The following is a 26,547-nucleotide window of genomic DNA, read 5'->3' as shown; positions in this document are numbered from 1 at the left end:
ACACTAAAAAATAAGTTAATCTCTGAATTTGAAAACAGATCATTACAAAAGACAATACTAACAGCTCTTACCTGTATTTAATAATTAAGTATATTATATTCTCAGTAGCACTAAGAATGCAGCTTGGTATAATATATCTAAATAACAACTATTTTCTCTTAAAAGAAGTTTTTGTATATTTTTCTCCAATGTTGATAATTAGGCAACATTGATCTATATATTGTGCTAAGAAAACATTAGGCACAGATCACATAATATAACTTACATTTTCTTTGCTGTAAAAAATATAGTATGTGCAAATGCGTATCACACAAATGACTAGTGGACACAACGGTCAGCTTTGTAGAACACCAAAAAAGGTTAACATTTTGCTCTTAAAAAGAAAGAAAAAAGGACCCACCAAGTAGTTTGAAGAGCTATCCTTCACTTCTGGGTGAGTACTCTGCATCTGCATTAGAAGTATTTGTGGATATTCTTGAAAAAATGACAGCAACAAAAAAAAACTAGCAAAAAAGACATGACATGAGCTAATTTAAAAAGAACCCAGTAAAAATATTTCCAAAAGCCATTAAAAATATTTAACACAATATCTCAAACAGGCTATGGATTGCTTTGCTGGAAGGAATAAATTCTTAAACATTATGATTGCTTTATGTAGTAGATTCTTTCATTAGCTAAGACACTTCAGGATTAAGGTACCAAAGGATGCAGACCAAAAAAAAATGGAAAGAAAAAAAACAGGCTGTTAGGAAGGGGGTGGGGAAGCATAATTTTATCTAGAAGAAACAAAAACACTGCTTCTTTTTGTTCATTGCAGAAAATTTGTGCTGCAGATACTATAAAAACACAAGGAAAGGGTTGTGTGGTAGGTAGTAAAATACAACTCTTACTATGCTTCCTCCCTGGAGAGACCACTTATGGGTTGCAGGTTTGTGTTTTAAAAGTATACTTTGATGCAAAAGATTATACTTTGCCACATATATAATATGTAGCATTTTTCTATAAAGAGCAATTTACATAATTTCTGCAACACAAAGAGAGTGAGTGAGAGAGTCAGAGACAGACAGAATGAGAGACAAAGACAGAGGAGAGAGTTCAGTTGGACAGAGAGAGACGCCAAGGGGCTGTGCTCATGTCCTGTGGAAGATCTGAGATACTTTTTTCCTCCTCAGTGCTTAATTTCTTGCTACTCCACATGTATACTCACACAATAATTATCTCAGGAGATTATCCTCTATACATCCTTTTCTTTAGATTTTTTCCCATGACAAAAGGAGAGAGAAAAAGAAACTTTTAGTCCCTTCATCTCACAGTCAACTATTCAAATAAATATTTCTCTAGTGGCAAATTTCCAGACGAATCAAGAGTACATCCAAAACCACCATCAGATTACATTTGATTTACTGTGTAGTTCTCTTCAAATGGAGCAAGAGTTAGCCCGTTTCCTAGGTTTGGGGTCTCGTGCTTCCTGACCCTTCACACACATACAAGATATGCACATTGTCTCAGACAGTCTTCGGAGGCCCAGCCGGAAAACACTGTTGGAAAGGCTGTATATTACACAGTTACAAAAACTGTTACTTATAGCAAGCCAGGTTGTCAGGAAGGACAGTGTTGGATTGTCCAAAACCCGGGAGCTTTCTAGAAGAAAGTAAATGATATAGGGGAGCCACAGCATGTAAAACACACTGGTTATCCGAAACAGAACCATGGCATAGCGACGGTCAGGGCTGTGTCCAGTCTCTCCAGAGGCATCCACCTCGTGGCTAGGGAACCGGGCCCTCCGCTCATTTATCTCTTTGGTGTGCTGACGGCAAATTTTGAAAATGTGGAAGTAAGTGAAGCAGACAACAAAGGCAGCAGGCGCATACAGCAAACAAACAATAAAGCCAGTAAAGTAAGCACTGGTGAGCCAGGAGGTGGCACACCATTCAAAAATGTCACCGTGGTAGCCAGGTTTCCCCCAACCAAAAAAGGAAGGCAAGAAAATTAGGCAAGAGTAGATCCAGATTAAAATAATGCAGATTCTCAGGCGGCAAGGGGTGACCAGTTGATTGTAGGAAAGAGGCTTGGTTATTGCAAGATAACGATCCACACTTATACAAGCCAGACATGCCATGGAAACACTTTTTAGGACGGAGATGATATATCCAAAAACCTGGCAAGTCAGTGACTCGAGGACACCTGTGGAGTAGTGGAGAAGTGAGAGAGTAGGAACCAAGCAGCTTACTCCAACAAAAAGATCAGCATATGCCATCGTCTGAATGAAATAGCTGGTAGTATAATGGTGTAAAAGTGGAGCACAGTGAAAGACAAAGATGACTGTTAAATTCCCAGCAATGATGAGAAACGTCAGCAAGACAATAACAACTGTCTCAAAGATGCAGACATCCACTGCACTGTAGTGGCCAAAGCCAAGCGGGCAGGAGTGACGTTCAGACACATTCACAACGCCACTGCTCATGTTCAAGATGCTCCATTCAGTCCACCTGGATTCATTCATGGCTTGTAGTTAAGGGACCTGCAGCCCTGGCTAGAGCAGGCAGTTGCCCTGCCCAGCATCTGTTAAACTCTGCCCATGAATGTCTCAGCATCAGTTTCGGTGGACAGCAGCAGAGCTTCTGTCGGGGCTGAGCATCCCAGAGAGCACTGAAGCCTCTTCATCAGCCTCAGCGCAGCGGTGACACACCTCAGCTTTGGGCGGGGAGGGTGGGGCATAAGCTAGACGGAAGGTGAAAGAAGGTCACTGATTAGCTTCTTCCAGGGCTCCCGCACAACTTTTTGCAGACACAAAGGACACAAGGCAATTCTAGAGAATATGGATTTCTTACTATCTTGCACTATGAAAAATTAAATCTGTAAAAAGAAAAAGAAATCAATTGCCAAGGGAAGAAAAGCTTTTGTAAGCTGTTTGTTCTCAGAAAAGTAGTTTATTAGGGATCAACCAGAAAAAATGAGAAAAGAAAAAGTCTTTAATTGTCTCAGTTTCCTGTTTCAACTATCATGAGAGGTGGACTCATATTTTAGAACTTGAATTAAGATCTCAGATTTGGTTGAAAAGCTAAGAAAAAGTTCATAGTGGCAAAGAGTGTCTTTGGGATCAGTTCAGAGTTTGATGCTGGTGGGTCAACTTTATGATCCATTACTCTCTCATTTCTTTAAAATGCTAAGACAAGCCCCCAGTAAGGTTAATTCCAAAAGACTCATCTTTATTTCAGCACAAAGGAACAGAACAAAGGTAACAGACTCCAGACTGCCCTAGAACTCTCATGAGACAAAAAGCATATTTCCAGTAGGGAAGATAATATGAAATATATTAACACCTAAAAAAATATGATAAACTTCTGAATTTTTAATTCTGCATGCATTTTTTAAGCATTCCAATGAAAACAGTTTTAGTCCATTACAGTTCAGTTACTGGTGCAACCACCAGCAATGTAATACGTACTTCTTCCTTTTCAAAAGCAAAATAAATCACTTTTGCAACTAATTTTGACATCAATAACTGAAAATAACTTTATCTGATATGCCACCTTCCTTATATAATGAAGCATGATCACAAAATATATAGCTTAAAATTATTTCTCACCTGTGCAATCACACCTATATCTAGTATTCATATATAGATATGGATGTAAATATATATGAAATTGAGATAAAAGAAACTTCCCTATATACTCTGAGCTTATGTGACTAGAAATGCTGCCATTATTTATTACTTAAGTATTTCTAGTAAGCTTCACAGTCTACGTTTCTGTATCTTTTTCATTAGGTGATTAACACATTAAATCATTACTTTAACTAAATCTTCCAAAAGTGGAAAATTACCTTGTTTGTTATATTTGCCGTTATACAGCAGCCATATGTTAAGAAAATGACTCTTCTATTTCTGCATTCTATTTTGAGCAAGTGCTCAATTAATGCAGGGGCCATTAGGTAGGTTATAAGACGGTCTTGTTTTAAAATACCTCTAAAGCATCAAGATGAGTTTAAATCCTAGAGTTTGAAATACTGAAAGGCTGGCAGGATAAAATCCATCCAAAAGGCTTCCAAGGTCATTCTGGTAGCAGGTTAACATTTGTCAAAAGTCTGTTTTGAAGTACAGGTATTTCAGAGAGTCTCTTGTCAGTCTTTGTTGCATACCTTCTGAAGAAATTACGTGCTTTAGAAATAAAACATTTCCTTCAGGAACAATGCAGCAGCTTAATAGAAAGCATTCTTCTGAAAGTTATTTTCTCATGCACCATCAAGTCATTCAGGCAAGTCCTTTTTTTGTAATAGCCACAAGATATTCCTCCTTGTACATTCCTAGTTTCACTTATCACAAAACAGTTTTCTCGTTACAGGAATAAGGCAGTGCTTCTCACCTACATCCACTCTTATCAGCTGGTAGGCTGGGCTGCTTGATTCATAAGTCCGATTTACTGAGATGCAGTTACCAGGATGTTGTCAGTATAATTCTTCACAATCTCACAGTATCACTGTCTCCACCTGAGCCGAAGCCCTGCTCCTCCTCCTCATCCTGAGCTGATGCAGAAGAACTCACCATCAGAAAGGTGACTCGGTCCTCCTGCCCCAATCAACAGCACAGCCAATGGCTACTGCAGCTGAAACTGTCACTAGGTAACAGTTGCCAGGCACATGCAGGCTTATAGACTTACACGGCAAGCTCCGATCAAGATTGACAAAAGAGGACAATGGAACTGGCCGATTCTTATAACATATTAATGGCATGTATAAATTTCTAGAGGTATTCTCCTTATAGCATTTGTAAAGATCATTTCCCATGGACAGGACAGACAAAGCAACTGGGATATACCTTTAAGCCCTATAGAGAAACTACCACAAGGCATTATGACACTAAAAAGTCAGCAGTAATCTAATGCTCATTGGCAGAAAAACTTATTAATTATTAAAAATCAGCTAAGCCTTCATGAACTCAAATGATTTAGCTACAATTTTTACTCTTTCAAAAAACAGTTACAGTTCTGATTAGAAGTTAAGTCATGTCATAATCTCTTCAAACTTTGCCACACCCACACTAAATTGCTGAATTTGATGTATTTAACTGTACAAAGCAAGCATTGGAACTAACACCTCTCTACTCAAATTTATTTGGGGAAATATTAAGGTCAAATACAACCCCAGAAAAGTAGGCTTTAGAAATAAACAGAGTAATTTTTTAGTCCACTCTTTGGTCTAACATGAAAAAGAGACAAAAAACTTTGTAGTTCAGTACCTGGGCTACCCATACCCAAGTTAGAAAAAAGCAAATTAAGCTCATTTATTTGATGAAAGTTAAAAACATTTCCACTTATTTTAACTTACTGTAGGCAAATATTCACTATTTTAAGAATATTTCTTACAGTAATAACACTTTTGTTAAAAGTAACTTAGAACTACTTTACAAATATTTTCAGAATTATATCAGGAAAATTAAGGTGAAAATAGAAGATAATTAACATTTACTGAGCACATTCCATGCACCAAGCATTATGCTATGTGCTTTTTTCTCTCTTTAATACCTTAAATCTCTATGAAGTAGGTATCCATCATGACTGTTTCCAAAGGAAGAAGTGGGTACTAAAGAAGGTAAACAAAATTGACCTACTATTACAGACTCATGAAACTAGGATTAAAACGGGTCAGAACTGTCACTCTTAACACCCACACTGATGAGCCCCCTTCTTCCTTCCCTCTCCTTTCCACTGATGGCTGCCAGTCAGGAAATGCCAAAATAATTATTTTGGATTTCAAATAAGGATTTCTAAAAAAAATAGAAAACCTCTTCTTTCCTCCATGGTGAACTGTCTTTCATGAAAACCACGTTATTGTTCAAATCTTCAGAGATTTAGGTGAAATACAGATGGGAAGCACATTTTTCATTAGCAGAAGAATTTATAAAATAAGAATAACAATCTTAGAGCATGTACCATGTTGACATTTAAAGTAAATATTTATATTTCATATAAAAAGGCTAGAAAGCCCTAAAAGCATTTTGACTTTTAGGGATTTCTAAAAGCATGACAGTCCAACAAGATTGGATTTAACTAACATTCTCTTTTACAATAATAATACATATTCAAAATAAAAATCACACTAGATAAATATTCATGAATGTAGACAGGCCCCTCATTCCCTATGAAGGAGAGTTAAATACTAAGCTTTACTACAAAACCATTGAAAAACAAAATGCTATCAATTTATTAAAGCTACCTCAAGTCGCCAAAATCTAAACACATCATTTTACAAGTACCAACTTCACATATTTTGTTAAAAGTTTTGAGTTGTAATACACCTAAAATCAGGGAAATGGCATTAAAAAAAAAACCTCATTTAGTAAAATTCAAATACTAGATTGCTTTAGTTGACACATTTATTTTCAAAAAACCACCACTGGCAGGGAGTTGGGTCTAAGAACACTCAGAATACAATCCATATTGTTCTTGCTTCCCTAGGCAGATGGTAATAGGAGAGGGAGGGTTCACAAAGCAGTGCCACTGATCCACAAGGCTTCCATCTTTCCTTCCACCAACTTCCAAGAAGCTGCTAGATTTTCTCCTTTTTAGAAACTGAGTCCCTTTTCTTCCTTTCCATTCTTTTTTCTGATCTGATTATAATAAGGACTAATTTATAATGTGAAACTCTAATAACAGAAGAGCATTACTATCATATTTACACAGATCATTACATCAAGCATTCTTTGCTTTTGTATCAGGCATAATTCTCTTCATTTTAGGTGTCATTAGATGTTTTATTTTTGCCACCCTTATTACAATTGTTATCAACCACCTCCCTCTCTTTTCAACTGATGAATGCTAGTCAGGAAATTTCTAAGAGGGATCATTGTTGGGATTATTTCAGAATTACTTCTAACGGCTAAAACTGTAACTTCGAGATGATACATTACGGGTGTTTGAATTTGTATTTATACTGCAGATGTGTTTTACACATTCTTTTATACGTATCAATATTTCATTATTAAACATCTAAGCAATCTGAGCAGCTACTCAATAGGACCTAAACAACATAGCAAGAGAGGGGATACTGGCCATCAGTGGTAAATACAGTAAACGAATGGCGGTGATCAACAAATAGAACTACGCAACCAATACGACATCCTAAAAAGTAAACAAATATAGGATGAAATAAAAGTTTTTTAAATATATTTTTAAAGGTACAAAAAGTGATGAATTTGGAATTTATCTGTTTCTTCAACTACTCCTCTCATCTGTTAACTTTTCTCCATCTGTACCACCACTACCCTAAGCAAGTTGGCATCATCTTGTGCGAACTACTGCAGTGGCTTCCAATGTGGTCTTGTTGTCTGTGGCCTTTCTTCAATCCACTACGCAGAAAATAAAATATTCTTCCCAAAATGCAAACCAGATGATATCCTTCCCCTGTTTAAAATACCTCAGTGGTTTCACACTGCCCTTAAGATAAATTCCTAAAGGGTCTTTAAAATCTGGTCTCCCTTTACCTATCCAATCTTACTTCTTTTCTATATTGTCTAGGATTAGCTAAACTGGCTCCACCTCCCCCCACTCCATCCATCCCCCAAGTCCCACTTTTACCTGCTGCTCCCTATTGCCTCAGGATAGCTGTACCTGCTGCTTGTTAAGCCATGACACTCATTTAGTTAATTCAAATGTAGTCTTTAATGTTTCACTGCAAACACCACTTCCTCTGGGACACCTTCCTTTAACTCTCAGATCAGACAATTATACCACACTTTCACAGTGTATCTATTACATACAATTTTGTCTTCCAGACTAGACTGTACGCCCCATGAAGGTAGCAACATCTGTTTTGTTGCTCATTATAGCTCAAGTGCCTACAATACAGTGATGGGCATGGAATAGGAGCTGAACAAAAAAGTGTTTAATATAATTTTAATATGAGGCGTATAAAAATAGCTTGAAGAGTCTACAAAAAAAAGCAGAAATACACATACCCAGTTTTTTGTGAAGCTCAGAATACACAAGCTTCACAAGAAAGCTATAAAATATATTACCAAATTAAGGGGAAAATAATTAGCCTTCTACTATATTCAAATTAAGGGTGATATTATTCATTGTACCTCTACCTAAGCCAAATTCAATATGAATATTTGACTAGTGCACTGAAAATCATATCTAGCAAGTGGTAATGATTTATTTACTTATCATTTTAAGAATGACAAATGCTGCAAAATGCAGTATCAGGGTCTTTTAAATGTACTATTAAATGTAGTATCAAAGCAATTTGGTCTAAATGCTAAGGAAAAACAAACCTCTGAAGAGACACATATGACAATCCACTGGTTTAGTTACCTCTCACAGGCAGAAAACAAGTTTATATTGTTAACTTCATTTCATTATGTAGCAAGTTACTAACAATTAAAAATATTTAACAATATTAAGTTAGTGGCACTACAGGAGAAAACTTCCTCAACCTGAAAAAGACACACTGTGGGAAACCCTAGAGCTAACATGACATTTAATGGTGAAAGAGTAAGTCCTTTGTCCTTAAGTGTCCTTAAGACTTAGGCAAAGGTGTATGCTTATACCATGTCTATGCACATTATGCTGGATGTCCCAGCCTGTATAATAGACAAGAAAAAGAAATAGTTAAGCTATACCAGAAAAGGAAGACATGATTGTATACATAAGTAATAGGTTTAAAAATCTACCCAAAAGCCGATTAGAAATAATGAGCACAGAATACAAGGTCAGGATACAAAATACCTTGTCAAAATACAAGGCTGATATAGAAAAATCATTGCATTTTTATATATTTGCAACAAACAATAGTAAATGAAATTTAAAAACAATAAGCCATTTATTTTTGGTTTACTGCCTAAAGAAACAGAAAATATGGATAAATTTAACAAGAGATGTGTAAGACCTCTACCTGAAAACTAAAAGATGTCATTGAGAAAAATTAAAAAGCCCTCAGTAAATGGAGAGACATATCACCTTAATGGATTAGAAGACTCAATAATGTTAAGAATTCTCAAATTGATTTATAGATTTATTGCTATTTCAATTAAAATCCAAGCAGGTTTTCTATAGAACTAACAAGTTGACTATAAAATTTATACATAAACACAAAGGACTGACCTAAGATAGCTAAAACAATCTCTTGGGAAAGGATTAAAAAAAGTTGGAGGACTGGCACAATCTGATTTCAAGACTTACTACAAAGCCTCTAAAACAAGCCCAGGGGAAAAGAAAATCTTCTCTTTAAAGGCTTAAAGGCTACTAGAAAAATATGGACATCTGGGGAAAAATTCAGACCCCCTTCCTCATACCATACACAAAAAATTGAGATGATCATAGATCTACACATAAAAATTAAAACTACAAATATATAGCTTCTAGAAGAAAACATCCTAGAAGGAGAATATCTTCATATTAATGACATGACAGTAGACAGAGATTTCTTAGGATACTGAAAGCAATAGCTATAAAAGAAAACTTTGATAAATTATACTTAAAATCAAAATTCTGATTTTCAAAAGATACTAAGAAAATCTGTAGCCAAGTCAAAAGACTGGGACAAAATATTAGCAAAACATATACCTAACAAAGGACTTGTATCCAAAATATATAACTGACTCCTATAATATGTTAATAAAAATGCAAATAGCCCAATTAAAAATGGGAAAATATTTGCATAGACACTTCCCAAAGGGATATACAAGTGGCCATCAAGAAAACAAGAAGTGCTCAGCATCAATAGTCATCAAGAAAAGGCCAAGTAAAATCACAAGATACCATTACATACCCACAAGAATGGCTAAAATACAAACACTGACAAATTACTGTGTGTTGGTAAGGATGCAGAACCATTGAAACTCTCATAAATTGTTAGTGGCAATATAAAACGGTCCAACTTTAAAGACTTTGAAACAGTTTGGGAGTTTCTTTTAACATTAAATAAATCTACCCTATGACCCATTGAGTCCATCCAATAGAAACAAAACCATATATTCATGTAAGGCTTGTATAAATATGTACATAGCAGCTTATTTTTAATAGCCAAAAACTATATCTTGAAAGCTGTGGGTTACATGCATACAAGTCAAAACTCATCAAAATCCAACATTTAAGGTATGTGCATTTCACCTATTATGTAAGCTCTAGCCAGAGAATAATAAAGCTATGATCACACCAGCATGTTTTAAGTGGTTCACTTCTCTGTAAAACCACCAAATTAGAGCCTTAAATTACTTGAGTGAACTTAAAGGCACTGCTAGAAAATCATATATATTGATGTGTAAAAATAAAAATATGAGAATTCTCTGAAGCAATGCCCCATCACCAATAGATACTGAAACGTCTTAAAGAACAGACATTGCTGGACAGAGTAAGTGCATCTAGCCTGAGCCTCCTTTCACACTCTCTCCATCAGTATACGTGACTCATGGCTCAGTGTTTGTGCTCACAGACACAACAGCCCAGATGCAAGTGAGACACTGAGTGAGAAGACGCTTTATTAAATGCCAGTTATACAACGCTCTGAGACTGCCCTAGCTACTGGGAGCTAAGACAGCTGGCTGAGAAAGCAAAACCTTTGAGCAATTCCATTCTCTCAAATCAATCACAAGGGAAAAATAGAGAAAGAAAATACTAATTTATGTGTATGCTTGACTCTAAGTGGGGAAAAACCCTTAGCATAAAATATATGATTAAATTCATATATCTAGTCAAAAATAGTATACAGAGCAACAAAATAAAACCATGCACATTTTCCCCCAGTCATGTTATTACTTTTAACAAACATTTATTAAGTTTGAAGACTAGCAAACCCTATGACTTAGAGAAGAGAGTACAGGCTTTAGAATGAGCCTGATTCAGGTCAGCACATTGGCTGCAGCACTATGAGTATTAACTACGAGACCGTGGGTATGTCATTCTCTCCAGAAACCTCAGCTTCGAACTGTAAAATGGTGATAACTACCTCTTAAAGTTGGTTAGGAAAATTAGAAATTTTAAAAAGCATATAGCAGTTGCTCATTCAAAGCTGACTAAGAGTAAGATAAACATATTCTTTACTATCAACAGGCTTTTTAAATCACTTCTCCATAAGAAACCATACTCACAAATAACCTGTTGAGATTAGGAAATCAGTAACAGTACTTTCACTTTGCCACTGAATTGCCATCTCCCTCAACATTCCTTTTAAAAAGTACATTCTTAAAAGAAATACAATATCTATACCTGACCATGCATCTTGGAAAGTTTACGTGATTAGCAACACAGTAATATAAAAATTACCAAATCGTTGTCCATAAAAACCTTAGTTGCATGGATCTGCAGTTCCCACATAATTTGAGGGTTTTTCTTCACAAATTCTTAAAATTGTTTTATTCTATCAAATTTTACATTTAAGTCTTCATAAGATGCATCATCCACTCTTCTGCCTTCTAAAACTGAGAATTCTGAACATAATTTAATGTTTGCCAGGTAGGCTGGGGTCATCACTGTTAATATCAATTAGAACATTGACTATGTTTCAATCATACCCTTGTAGCTACTGGATTCAATACACATGTATATACAGATATATATATATCGAGAGAGACATGTTTAAATTCCACAAGTACTCAGGCACCTAGAGAAGAATATATAGCTCCGTACATTTTCTCACTCTATTTGCATAGCAAATATAGCATACTCCTCCTTCCTCTTCTAATTTGCTACTTTTAATTTCTAGAGGCTTAAATATCAGAAACTAAGCTTATAAGAATTTTTTTTTTCAAAGAGTAAATATTAGTATTGCTCTATGAGTAAAGTACCACAGCTCAGGCCTGAGTGGTCAGTTATTTCTGGATAAGTAGGGTAGTTACTCTTTTAATATGACAATAGACCTGATAAATACTCTTAAAAATAACACGGGCAAAAAGGAAATTACAATTTTTCTTATATCTTCCATGTAAGAGCTATCCATCAATCATGTTCTTCTCTTTATGGAACAAGTCTAGAAATCAAATTGTTTACTAAGATATTTGTATCAATGAAATCCCATGAAATGTTAATATTATCTCACAGAAAGGTTCAATACAGCCACCTCTCTTTAACTTCTGTACAGTAAAAACACAGAGGGAACAGCTAAACCTTAAAACATCTCCTATGAACAGTCTGTTAAAATTATATGAAAACAGAATAGCACAATTACATTTTAAACAATGGGTTCACATTATAGGAAAGAAATGTTGATTCAAATTCATTTTTAATTGAAAGAGATTTTTCCCTTATAAAAGAAAATTGCTATTTTTTTTAAGATATCTTATTGTTATGGCAACTCAAGTGCTAAAAATAATAAGGAAATATCAAAGTTGTTATAGCAACTGGAATTTTAAAAAGCCATGAAGTGTAAAATAATCAAACCTTTACTTGGCTTGAAATGCAACATCTATGACTCAGTTTTCAAAAGAAAACTCGAAATACTCATGCTCTTGTCTTTACAAGTTGTCTCTGGAGTCCAAAAGAACAAAAACCAAGAACTTCAGCATAACAGTTGAACAATTTTTTATATTCCTTATATCCTTCATCATTCTATACAAATTCAACAATGTGGCTTTGATAACCATACAAAAGTTAACCAAACTTCATGAATAGCAGGAAATGTTGATTCCTCAATAAATGCATGTTGAACTGAACCCAACTATTCAAAGTTTGCACAAAATCTGGATTTCCTTGTCTTCTAACCTGCTTCTTATCTCTAATCTTTACTGCTACACTCTAGAATACACTCAAGGTGGATAAGATCTACTCAACTGCCAAAGTGCTTTCTCCATATTCATCCAATTACAGCTCAATTCAATTACAATATTACTGAAGGCCTATTGCATGCTAGGTATTATGCAAAGTTCTGGAACCCTGTCTCACAGAGATCACAGTCTAATAGAGAATGGACAAAAATAGGCCACCATCACTGGAACATAAAAAGCAATGAAGAGATATAATGAGATTATTAGGAGAAAATTTATGAAGGTCCTATAAGCACTGGCAAAGTCTTTGAAGGATTTAAACCAGAAAATAATATAAATTGTTTTTCCTGAGATAGCCAAACTAAGAAATTAAAAAGTTAGATTTACATACACTTTGCATTAGAAAATCAAGATAAAGTTTTTACTTTCATAGTTTCATTTGTTCTTTCTAATAACTAATGACCAAGATTTGGGTGATAAATGCAGTAACAGATGGTGCTAATATAGCCCCTTTCTCCAACCTGTATGGATTGAAGAGAACTGGCTGGGAACAGACCCCCAAGTATGTTTCTCCATACCTTGCTGCTTTATTTGTACTCTATACCCATCCATCTACTTCTTAATATTTTTCCCAAAAAACCACTGGCTTATTTTTATACCAGCAGTTGTTCACCTTGTGAAAAGTAAAGATGACCTTGAGAAGCTCAGACCTGGCTCAGTGGGAGAAAGGGTCATCATTTCCCCAAGACCTAGAAAATGAGAGCTGCAGCACGTGCCAGCTGGTGAAGATTGCTGTTGTATTTACATGGAGTCTGATAACTGCAGAAAATGAATGCTTACAGAAACACAAACTCTTCCCTCATCTACCTTACCCAATAAAGACAATGACTAGTGATGACAACAGCGATTCTGATTCTAAACCCTATATATACAAGCCTATTGCCTTTTATTCAAATGATATAACTGTTATTGTTCTTTAAGTGAATATCTGCAATTCCTTGTTTTATTCATAATCCATGCTTATTTATCATCCAACAAAATCTTATTTTTCCTAATTTTTTACAAAAAAGAATACACTCTCAAAAACAACAGAAACTAATTTGATTTCACATAGTTGTATTAAATACTTAGACTATACTACCAAATAAGTTATTCAACAGTTAATTTCATCATTATACTTAACAAAGGAGTAATTTATATCCATGTAGAGGCTGTATGACTAATTTTCTAACATTGTTAGATTTCTACTAATTTATGCCATATATATATATATATGTAGTGTCCATGTATATGTATATAGTATACATTTTGTAATATGTTTCAAACTGGAGTCAAAGGAATCTTTGAAAGCATATCTTTAGTGGTCCATGAATACTCCATATTTTTTAATTTTCAATTTTTATTTCCACAACAATCTGAAAGCTTTACTAGAAGTAGATTCTGATAATCTGACTGCATCTCATTACAAAGTATTGTTATGCAATACTGGTGCCAAATTTGCTGAAGCATTTACTATTGTGCTGGAGCCAAGTAGTTCTTCATTTGTTACAGGCTAAAAAAATAGAATGTTTAAAGAAGTTTAATATGTAAATGATGTACGAAGTGATCACATGACCTAACACCACACCATATGTAAGTTCTTCCAGTGGGCTGGAAAAGTGTGCTGGGAAAACTGAGTCATCTGAAAGCACATGGCCCCATAAGCACAACAAGCTCAAAAGAATCCATAGCTTCAGGATCCTAACAATTCAATTACAGAATAACAACTTCACCAATAACATTAAATTAATATGGTAAATGGTAAATGTACATCTTTGTTGATTTTACAGTTTATGTATATTACATTTATTATGGTTAAAACAGCTAAAAGTATAAAGAGTTTATATTTAATTCTATATTACCATCTATTTAAGTAATATTGAAATAATGTTTATAATCAACACTGGTGGAAGAAGAGTATTGAGGTCTTTGTCTCCCCATGAAATGGTGAGGTATATTATTCAAAATTGAAAACCCTGACACATACAGTTGATACTCAAAAGACATCTTTTAATAATGATTATTAAGTACTCTGGCAATATAGGTGAAAGGGAAGCAAAGTTAAAAACAACTATTTAAGCAGGTTGATGAGAAACTAACAGTCTTTGAGTCAATTGTGCCCACTTACAAATCATATGAACAGATGGAAAAATGTTATGAGAAATATAATTACCATAAGATGCTCATTTATACATACATTTGCTTTAAATGAAAGCACTAAAGAAATGCCTTGATTTATTACCCCTTGTCCACAAATCTTCCCCAAACCCTCTTTCCACCTCACACTACATTGTCAGCTCCTAGACCTGGACAATTGTCTCATTTATCTTTGCATCGCTCATGGAGTCTAACACACAGTGCTCAGTCATAGATATTCAGTACCTGTTTGTTGAAAGGATAATGTTTCTGTTGACCCAGAACTCCCCCCAAATCAAAGATCTCATAATGCTTTATAAACAGACATGACTGACTTTATAAATGTATCATATAGCTCACTCAAGATCATATTAAAAATATGATGGAAGAGGAAATGTCAACACAAAGCAATGAAATGAAAATGTAACCCTCACACCAGGGATGTATTAACCACAAGATCACAAAGAGTCTGTTGCAGGGTCTAAAATAATTTACCTAGCAATTTAATTCACCAGCAAACAAAGGCTGAGTGCATCTGACCATCTTCATAAGCTCTTCTTAAGTCTTTTATTATTGCTACCCTCAGTGGCATGCCCAGTGCCTGGCACATCATAGAAGGTAATAATATTTGCTAAATAAGTCAAATTTTCCGATTTATGTTCCTCTCCTGCTAAATATCAAGACAGAAGATTATTTTATAAAGTTGGAGCTTAATCTAGAATGAACGGCAGGATTCTCTTAAAATATCCAAAATTGGGGTGGTTTAAACTCACCAAAAATATAAAGGTTTTCAAAAGAAAGCTAAAAATATTTTATACCTTCTCATCATTTATAGGAGAATAAAGAAAATGAGAAATCAAATGAATTGGCCTACATCTGCCAGTACAACTTTATTTTTCACCAGGCAGTTTCAAAGCTAAGTGGCTAAAGTGATTAGATAGCACAAGGAACAACTCAGAACACTGAACCTTTGACAGAAATCACTTTTAAGAGACAGGAAAAAAAAAACCTAATACGCTGTTTTCAAGACATGCCTAAAAGAAGAATGAATTATACTAAACTGGCAGAAGTCTGGTAAGAAAATATCTCTATTGAGAAGGATTTGAGATCAAAGAAGAAAATGTGTTTAAATTAGAAGACTGAAGTAGGGGTCAGCAATCAGCTGGGCAATTTTTGGCCCTCTAAGCAGCACCATGCAACAAAGTTTACAAATGTCTAAGTTGGAAGATAGTGACTTTATATAAAATGAATGTTCACACACACATATACACATATACATAGAGACTAAATGTCCCTGTTAATCTAACACTGACATCTCCACAATGCCAGCTTCAACCCAGCAGAGCCCTAGATGTTTTCAGTAATGATCATAAGACAGGCAAAATCTTGCTAAGTGTAGCTCAACAATATGGACTCACATTACAATTGTTACCATCCTCTGCTTTTCCTTTCACTCTCTCCTAGCTATCCCGACTTTCAGCTGCTGAAATAACCTGTATAATAAGCAGTATAAAATAAATCATTTAGAGAAATAGTTATTTGAAAATTGAATCTTTTCTGAAAAAACATAATTCTGTTCAAAGAAAAATATGCCTTTGGTTAAAAGTATATTCTCATAGGATACAGCCCATGATTCTGTAAATTCTCTTTATGTTGACAGATAGTAACTGCATTAGTTGGGGTAGGGATTTGATAATGTGGGCAACTGGTGAACCACTGTGTTGTATCCTTGAAACTAATATAAGATTGTATATCAACTATATATACTTCAATTAAAAAAGTAGATTCTCATAAGATTTAAATATGCCAATAAGACGCTAGAATTTAAAAATCTGAACACTGTCACCATTTATAATCCCCATTTACACTAGGATAAAAGTGCTCATAGGATTTTATTCAATACCCAATATTCTGAAATTGCTTATAGCAATGAGATAAATTGACTTTGAATTTTTTTATCATACATAAAGTATTTCCAGTGCAATGCCTTTTAAATACCAAAACCTTGAAGTATTGATACTCCAGCTTCTCAGCAGTCATCATGGCATGTAGCAAGGTGTATTTGTGATAGAAAAGTTTAAGAAAATTTTAAGAAACCACCTACCCAATATCCCTAATATGTCTTTATACTTATAAACTCAATAGCCCTAATTGTTTAAATGCTTACATATGCAAATCTTATCTGGGTACCAAAAGATGGCTGCAGAAATGCAAGGTATTCCAGTTACAGTAATGGGTTGGAATGACATTTTCCTTAATAACTCCTTTTGTAAATGTACCGCCCAAGCTGAATGTCATTATGGGACTATTTATAATTCAGAGCTTGCTGTCAAGATGATTTTATACCCTGACATGACACTGAGTAGGCTGGTAACAGCTGTATGCCCCAAAGGGAAAGGAAACTATGGGTGTTGTTCAAGAGCAAGGGTATTAAATATGGAGTATTTCTTACAGAACTTCATGAGAATCATGAGGCCTAACTGACTGTAACATACAGTAAAAATGTGCCACTCACTCAATAACAATTACAATAATAAATGTTATCTCACCAGTAATGTTTCTTCCCTTTAAGTAGATGACTCTTAATTATAATTCTAATCCTTTGAGCTTCCTAATAAACTAGATGTATGGCATAATTAAAACTAAGGTCTTAGCTGTGCACAAAATGGGTGTTAGGAAAGTTCGAAAAATTTTAGACAAGCCATGTACCCAGTATCCCTGAAAAGTCTTTACATTTGTCAATTTTAACTTTGCATAAAATGGTTTAACCAACATGAACAGAATCAAGAAAAAATTATAAATTACTAGGTAACATTAGGATGTACCACATTTGTGGAAAACAGTGGTCTAAATCCCACCATTTATTAAAGACTACTGGACAGGACAATCAGACTAAGGTGTTTGTTTTTGTTTTGTTTTTACTTAGCTCTTTAAAAGTATATTAGAAGAAAAATTATTAGGTTCTGCCTAATTTGCTTCTTTACATTTTGGGGGATTTTCAAAAGCATCCAAGTTTGTGGAAAATTCTGAATACAATTATTGGCAATTTATGTCTCAAACAAATGTTACTAGAAACTAGAGAAGACATCAGATGGCAGGGAGAAAGTCTCTTGATCTCTCCTAGTCCCAAATGCCTAATATGTCTCATTTACAAAATGAGATGCTTACCATGTGAAGCATGCAATAGCAACACTGGATGCTTTTTAAAGTTCTAGAGAGCCTGAAATGTTTACATTCACAAGAGTGCCTAGTAAGAATATTATAAATGTGGTCTTGGACACAAAGACTGTAGATACAATAGTTACAGAAAACTACTGATAAAGAATAACACATAACAGTATCTGTTGGTTATACAGGTCAAATCCTGTTTACAGCGAATGTCATAACAAATTCAACAAAAGTGAAAAGATTCAACATGACAAAAAGATTCCCAAATGCTGTGGCTGATGACCTACAGATCTCAAATAATATTCAGTATATAACAGTATTCCTTACCAACTGAAAGAGGAAAAAAAAAACCTAGAGAAAGCCCTCTATTATTTGCATGTCTTAACCAACAAAACCAATTTTAAGTATTTGGTTGTACATGTTAAATGATAATCATGCTGTTGGCTTATTTTAATTCCACAAACATGCATTGTTATATACTGCAATTTTATAATAATAATAACACCAGTAAAATGTTAATCAGGGGCACATAGGGAACATAAAGGTGTGCCATGGGATATGCTGTATATAGGTCAATAAAATGCATTAAAGGCTGGGATTTATTCCTGTTTTTATTTCATAGTAGCAAATGAGACATTGCAGAGTGTGACTTCAAGGAGATTACTGCATTGAATGAGGCTTAAATTACTGAGCACCTTCTTCCAGCACCTATTTTGTTTCCCTCCTGTGAAACAAAGGCCAACTGCAGCCCAATTTTTGTTTAAAATATGGTTATTGTTTATTTTTTTTAAATACAGCTGTGCACACATGGCTGAGATGCCTTACATTAAAGTCTGAAAAGTACTTGATAAAACTTTTCTGGAAGTCAATACAATTTGTATTTTTATCATTATCAAAAGGCATTTAATAACTAAAGAAATACAGAAATGATCTGGATTTTAGGGAGGACAGGAAGGCTAAATCTGCATTTTCCTAATTTTATATCAAGGTTGAGAATGGAAAAGAGGCAGAGCTTAAGCTATGAGCCAGTGTCTCTACTTTTTAAGTAAAAGCATGAAGTAAAAGTAAGACATAAAGTTTATCTGAGAGTGAGGCACAGAAAGGTTACTCTTTTCACACCATAAGTATGTCTTGTTCTAGGCCAACACCACTGCACACAGCAGCTTTACAACTTCTTTTTGGCAGTGGGTCAGGAAGAAAAGTTAAATATACATATATATATCCTAGGTACAGGGTAGGCCATAAGAGCACAGACATACATTTGTACTCATCATTTAGTAAACTTTTCCATGAAAGCCTACAGTATACCATGTTTTCTTCCTGAAATCCTTTGATTTTCGCCAAATACATCTTTCCTTGTGAATGAAAGTGACTTTTCCTTTAGGAACAAGTATGCTTACTTCTAAGCTCATTCGCCTTTGACCTACATATCGCAAAATAAATATTTTTTTCTGTTTCTGAAAAGAGGGAAAGTTTAGTTGCAAACAGATGTCATATATAAATCAAAAGTAAAATGAACACTCAGTCTACCTTCTGTACTTAAATTACCTAGAGAAGTTTTTCCAAAATTAAATTTGAGAGCTTGGCAGAAGAAAGAATATAGTTTTTACAGAACAGTACTCAATACTATGAAGGAAGGAAAGGGTATGGAGAAGGAACGGAAAAAAGGCAGGGGAGAAAGGAAGCAAAAAGGAGGAAACCTTCAAAAGACCTCCAAAAAGGTTATACAGAATGTATTTTAATCCCAAAGCATATTACTTAGCATTTAAATAGCCCCTTTCGCCCAGAAGTCTTTTAAATTTTTTCATCATTTAATTTAAAATTCAAAGTAAAGATACACGGCACTTTGGAAATACTACGCAGTTCATTCTGAGAGATGAGACAGAAAAAAGTTTTAATCATAGTTCATGTTCCAGAAGAAAATAAAGAATAAAATAGTCCAAAAGACATCAGGAGGTACTGCCAAAAGATTTATTTACCTCCTTATCTGCTGATTCAATAAAGTGTTAAGTGTTTCCTACAACGTCGTATGCAGTCCAAAGATAATACAGAAAAATGTAGGTGAGATAAATGTATTTTCTATATTGTTGTAGTCACCTATAAGCACTTTGGAAATACTACGCAGTTCATTTTGTGAGACAGAAAAAAGTTTTAATCATAGTACATTTTCCAGAAGAAAATAAAGAATAAAATAGTCCAAAAGACATCAGAAGGTAGTCACCTATAAGCAAAAGAAGTGCAATATAGAGAACAGACTCAGAAGCATTAGAGACCTAGGCTATCTTATCATTGTCACTTATGTACCCGACACAAATACATTCTTGTAGCTTTGGCTTTCTCATCTGAAAAAAGGGTAATATATCGATTGCCTTGCTTATCCCCGACAGTTAGGTGGAGAATTAAGTGAGGAAATATTTATGAAACATTTTAGAAAAAAATTGTAAAGTATGCTAAAAATGTCATTATTTTTACCAATAATACTTAAAGAAAATATCTTAAACCAGATTCTAATCAAAGAAGAATGGATACCTGACCAATATAAAAGTATTTCATGTTAACTTCCCTTAGGCCTCTATTTTCATATCAAATAAAAGGGGGGGAGAACAATTACTGGCCTAACTCAGTATTATGTAAGGTTTCCATAAGGGTAAAATTAGAAAATATACAGAGAAAACCTTATAAACTGTGAAAGGTTATTTCTATGGACTAAATGTTTGTGTTCCGCCGAAATTCATATGTTGAAATTCCAGCTCCCAAGGTATAACATTAGAAAGTGGGCCCTTTGGGAGGTGATCAGGACCCTTATAAATGCTCCCTTGCCACTTCCACCCTGCGAGGACAAAGCAAGAAAGCACTATCTATGAACCAGGAGGTGGGCTTCACCAGACAATCTGTCAGACTCCATGATCACAGACTCCACAGCCTCCAGAACCACTAGAAATACATTTTTATTGTGTACTGGCCTACTTTACGGTAGGCCTATATGGAATTCCTACTTTATGGTCTTTTGTTATTATAGCCCAGACTAAGACAGCTTTGAAATATAAATTATTATTATTATTATGAACCTTATTTTTTATTATAAAAACTTTTTTTGGAAGTTGTTCAAATGTTTTTAAAAAATTACTTAAATCTTGATCTTTATTAATTAAGCACAGGCAATGTAGACACAAGACAATTCTCACCCAACAGACAGAGAAGATGTTCCAGTCTGTTACATTTCAATATACAAGCCTCCAAACTGGAAGAAACCACAGCAAACTCTTTTTTTTCTTATGAAAAGTAATCTGAAGCATGTGCTTTTAAACAGGACAGCTCTACTGCTTTACTATGACTTTGGGCAAATTATAGAAAATCTCTGTGCTTCAATAGCAACCTTACAGGGTAGGATTAAATGATGTGTTACATTCAGTAATAAATACTCAAAAATATTAGCCATTATTATTACACATCATCAAAGCCATTATAAAATTTCTGCCTCCTCAGAATAGTACTGCAATAAGCCTCAGAAGAATCATTTTTGCTTTTCTTCAAAAGCACTAAAGCATGATACACATGGGAGTTGTGCTTCTGGTATGACAGGATAACATAAGCTAACAGACCAACTATACACTCTAAACTAACTACAAAAAAACAACTCACTGAGGGCTCTGGAGGGAGGAAAGGAACAGGTTATGTCCTAGAGAAGCTGATCAAACTTGGAGAAAAGGAAGAGCTGAGACAAGCCTGCGTTTTTTCAGCTTTGGCATGGGGGCAGGCGGCAGTCACAGTGCGAGGCAGCGTGGCTTTAGTTCCAACAGAAAGCCCACTATCTTTCCTGACTGAGAGACCAGGGGCAAAGCCCAGGGTAATCACAACTGCCACAAGGTGAGGAAGGAAATAATGGAAAGGAAAAAGCCAGAAAATGAAAACCCTAAATTCTCTGTATAACATCTGCCCCAGGATCTGAGGAGACAGTATCAACAGAATCCCATTAGTAAAGTAGAGAACTGGGGAGTAAGAGGTGATTGAAGAAATAATGCCCCAGATCTTTCCAAATTTGGTGAAAGACATGACTTTACAGATTTTAGAAAGCGTGTGGTCCCAAGCAGGACTAACACAAAGAAAACAATGATGAGGCATATCACAGCCAAACTGATAGAAAACCAAAGCGAAAGAGAAAACTCTTGAAAGCGGACAGAGAAAAACAATATATTATATACTGGAGAACAATGATTCTAATGATGTGGGACAAGCTATGTAATTTGTGGGTAACAGTACAAAATGAAAACATGGGGCCCACTGTTCAAAACTATTAAGATTTTCAAGACAGCAACAGAAAATTTAACCAAGCACAGAGCCCTTCTAAGTATGGGGCCCTATACAACTGCACAGGTCACATAACAATGAACTCAACTCTAGAATGATAATTTACTTTCATCAGGAATCATGGAAGCTAAAAAATAGTGAAACAGCATCCTCAAAAACTGTCAACCCAACAGTTTATATCCAAGAAAAATATCCTTCAAGGGTAAAGACAAAAATAAAAACATTTTCAGGTAAAGAAAAACTATGTTGTTATCAACAAACTTGTACAATAGAAATGCTTAAAGAAATTATTTCAGCCTCAAGGAAAATGACAGCAGGAACTTGGATCTTCAGGAATGAATGAGCAGCACAGAAAAAAAGTAATAAATATCTGGATTTTTATCTTTATCCTAAATACATCACTGAAAGATTTTTTTAAAGAGTTCTCTCACTGCAGTGTGGATAACAGGCTGCAGGAAAGGGGAGGTGTGAAAATACGTAAGTGGGAACACCATTTAGAAAGCTACTGTCATCGCCTTGGAAAAAGATGTACGCAGAACTCTAGCAAGAGCAAAGAAAATAGGGAAAGCCCATGATTGATGTAGCATAAAATCTATGCTCTTTCCAACTACTCCAGGCCACACTCAATATAAGGCAAAAGCAAAGTATTTTCTCTATTTATGACACGGGCAGCAGACTAAGCTTAGCTGAAGCTTCATTCTTGCGTTCTGTCCTAGAAAGGTCCCTAGAAATATGTTCATGTCATTATATGCTTTTATAGAATTTGAAAAAAAGAAAAAAGATTATTTTCCTTAAAGGGCTCCTCCCTCCAAAAAACTGTATATGCTTCAGGCTCAACAAAACCTGAATCCACACTGGATACTCAGAGAAAACTAAGTAACATAAAAGGAAGGGATGAAAGATATATTAGAAATGAAGATGAAAAGCAATTTTATAAATCATCTTGAGCATTTAGAGTAATATTAAACATGTCTTGAATGACTGTCATTTAAAAAGCACTCCCACAAATTAAATTAGTAACATTCAAACTAATGTTCTCCAAATCAACAATCCAGATTAATATATTGCAGAGTCGAATTCATGGTCATAGATTCACATAATTATGTCTATGTCAGTGCTCAACTTTGTCACAAATAATATCTGAACTCCTTTTCTTCCTGGGAGTGATTTTTAAAAGCTAATATAAATACAGAAGCTCTTTGAGTGAATGCATTTCATATGTCTCACTTCATTTCCACAACAAAGGCACTGGCCAGGTTTTCCTGAAGACTATCACAGTATCTTTCTGTCTGGCTACATCTTTACCCATTTCCAAAAAGGAAAAAAATAAACAAATCGCCCTCCAATAACCTTAAATTATGTGTTAAGCTACTATCTCCATGACAGAATTTTTTAAATTAGTGTGGCTTGCTCTTTCACTTAAGGACTCTTCTCTCAATACAACCCGACAGAAAGAATGAGAAACGGACTTACCATCCTGGGGAGTAAAATGTATTGCGGTTTTAAATGTGAAGGGTCGAGCAGTACAGGAATGAAGAGTAATGGAAGTAAAATTTAATTCTTGTTCTTTGGGCTCAAATGGAAAACCTAAAAGGCTCCATACATTTTGAGAATTAAAGAAGCCTGAGTCAAAAATGAAAGCTGACAGCCAAAACTCAGGAGAGAAAAACCATTCAGAAAAATAACTTTCCACTTCTTTGATTCTCTGACTTTCCTCCCTTCTTTTCCATCAAGTGAAAGCCAAGTATCAGATGATTTAGATGTTATGTAAAGCAAAAATTAAGAAGAAAACCCATGAACTTTATAAGGCAATTATGTTTAGTCCATTTTTATGGTTATTTTATATTTATTTACATTGCATTCTTTTGATAAGGAACTATTTTAACTTTTAAACTATATTGTCTCATCTGTCCATTTTTTCATAATATAATAGAGTTCAGTTATAAGATCTCTATTATAATTAAGGCTATCCAGGATTATAGAAAACTTTTCAAATTACTTTAAAGAAAATAGTAAACTATGTTGTAACTTTTTAGCATATTTATTGTTCTTAACTAAAGTAAGTCAGAAGTAATTAAATGCATTCACTGAGCTTTGAATGAATAAAGTCATTCAAAAAAATATTTCAGAAACATTTTAGGGTTTAAGGTCTAGCTCGGACCGACCTTTGCTACTCAAATTCTCGTTCATGGACTAGTAGTAGTGTTGGTAGTAGTCTAATAACACCTGATGTGTTATTAGAAATGATACTCGTACACCCCACCCCAGACCTACTGAATCAGAAGATTCACAGGTGCTCTGATGCACATTAAATTTTCAAGTCTGTACTAGATAATGTTTCTGGCCAAAAAAATGCAAAAGTGAAATTAAAACTGAATGTAAATAAGCCAAGGACAGATTATCAAGAACTGACTTGGGGATTTAGTGATTAAATCAAGACATATGAAGAGATGGGATTTAGCATGTTAGATTGTATTCTAAGGATATACTCTACATAGGATCAAAGTGACATGATGGTGGCTTTTAATTTTACTGCCATATTTTAACAGGACTAAGCACTCTTAAAACCCTTTGGAGTGTCTCTGAAGCATCACAAAATTCTCCTTAGAGAACCCTTAAAATTACCAAGATGAGCATGGGTTCCCCTGTTTTCCATGGATGTTTCACAGTAACAGGCATTAGAGAACATCTCCATTTCCAGAATAAAAAGTTATGGTCATGATTTACTTGTAACCATTCTCTCAAAGTATGAGTATGCCACCAGAAGACCCTATATTCAAGAATTGCCAGTAACTTAATACACCACTGATTTTGGCACAAACTGGATAAATTTAGCACCAACAGAATCTTTCCTCTTATAAGGTAATAAAATAATTCCATGTAGAGTTCTATAAACAACATCAGTGGATATAAATAATATCTACTATGTTGGGGCTCTCTTGTCCCCTCCTGGCATGAGCCAGGAGCTCTGTTCTCTCACTTTATCTCTAAATAAATATCTCTGCCTTGCTATCCTAAAAAACAAATAAATGGTAAATAATAATAATAATATCTACTACTTTGTTGAACCTGAACATGACCTGTTACCTGAGAAAAGTAAGTGACTTGAGCATCTAATCTGGGTAGTGCAACATCATGTTGGAGTGATCCACAGCTTTCATGCACTGCCACTTGTGCACCAGGATGGTGAGTACCAACACAGGTGCAACCAGAACAACCAGCAAAACAAGTTGTGCACATGTGCTATCATGCCTCAGCATTTGAAAGGCCATCTCTGGAAAGTCAGCAAGTTGCCTCTTAGTATTTAGTCTCTAAAGGTACTATTTAGTGACAAAAACTTGGGTAAGCCTACAGTTTTATCACAATATAAAGAAGAAATACTCTCTATGACTTTATGCCTAATCAATGTTCAATGAAAAATATTAAAAAGAGTTAGAAATTAGATAAATTACAGGTAACTCCCATTTATATTTCCAGTTATGACACACATCTTTCATTTGACCTTGGACTGAATATTTAGACTTTTAGATATCTGCATTAACTATAATACTATTATTTGAAATCAATCGAATACATAGATAAGTCACAATGATAAATTAATGTTTCTAAATTCTTAAAATTAATATATTAAACAAATGACAATACTTCAAATAAGGTGAACGTTTGAGTAGCTGAGTTTTACAAATTAACACAAATCCACATACCCAAAGTTTGAAGGAAACCCTAAACAAAAATAGGAGATATGAAACCTGAATAAAAGCTATGGCTCCTGACTTTAATAATGTTTTGTTCAAGATACTGTCTTGCTCCCATCAGACACATCACATCTATTATTTAGGTTAGTGGCATCTTGGGGTTAGTAAGTTTTTCTTTCTTTGTTTAAACAAACTATGAGTAAAATAGGAATGCATCTACCTTTAAGAAGCAATTACTCCATCATGCACAAACTGTTTGCCCTGGCTAAGCATACCATGAAGTTTGTAAATATTAGATTGTAATGTACCAGCAATTTGTACAAGACTTACTATCTTGAACTGTAACTGCATTGGAATAATAACACAGAATAAATTGACCCCCAAAGGGCCACAATTCAAATCAGCTTCATAAAAATATACTCAGAATCTTCTATGCACCACTGGGTGAAGGTAGGAAAATGAGAAGGATACAAGGAAGAGCAAGTTACAATTTCAACCCTT

At 34.7% G+C, this 26,547-nt stretch overlaps 2 protein-coding genes across 8 annotated transcripts in view; both read right to left on the bottom strand.

Annotated features, from left to right (window-relative positions):
* The window catches only part of RABGAP1L (RAB GTPase activating protein 1 like), a 738,861-nt gene that overhangs the window by 492,306 nt on the left and 220,008 nt on the right, over positions 1–26,547 (bottom strand). The gene's annotated exons all lie outside the window — the stretch shown is intronic.
* GPR52 (G protein-coupled receptor 52) lies at positions 1,120–7,986 on the bottom strand. Its single transcript, XM_057507902.1, has one exon. It carries the CDS (start codon positions 2,501–2,503, stop codon positions 1,418–1,420), a length of 1,086 nt encoding a protein of 361 aa, XP_057363885.1. The 5' UTR covers positions 2,504–7,986; the 3' UTR covers positions 1,120–1,417.

Source organism: Manis pentadactyla, chromosome 9 (assembly GCF_030020395.1).
Source record: "Manis pentadactyla isolate mManPen7 chromosome 9, mManPen7.hap1, whole genome shotgun sequence".
Lineage (NCBI taxonomy): Eukaryota > Metazoa > Chordata > Mammalia > Pholidota > Manidae > Manis > Manis pentadactyla.
The sequence above is the reverse complement of the archived record's forward strand: the minus strand, read 5'-3'. Positions and strand labels throughout refer to the sequence as shown.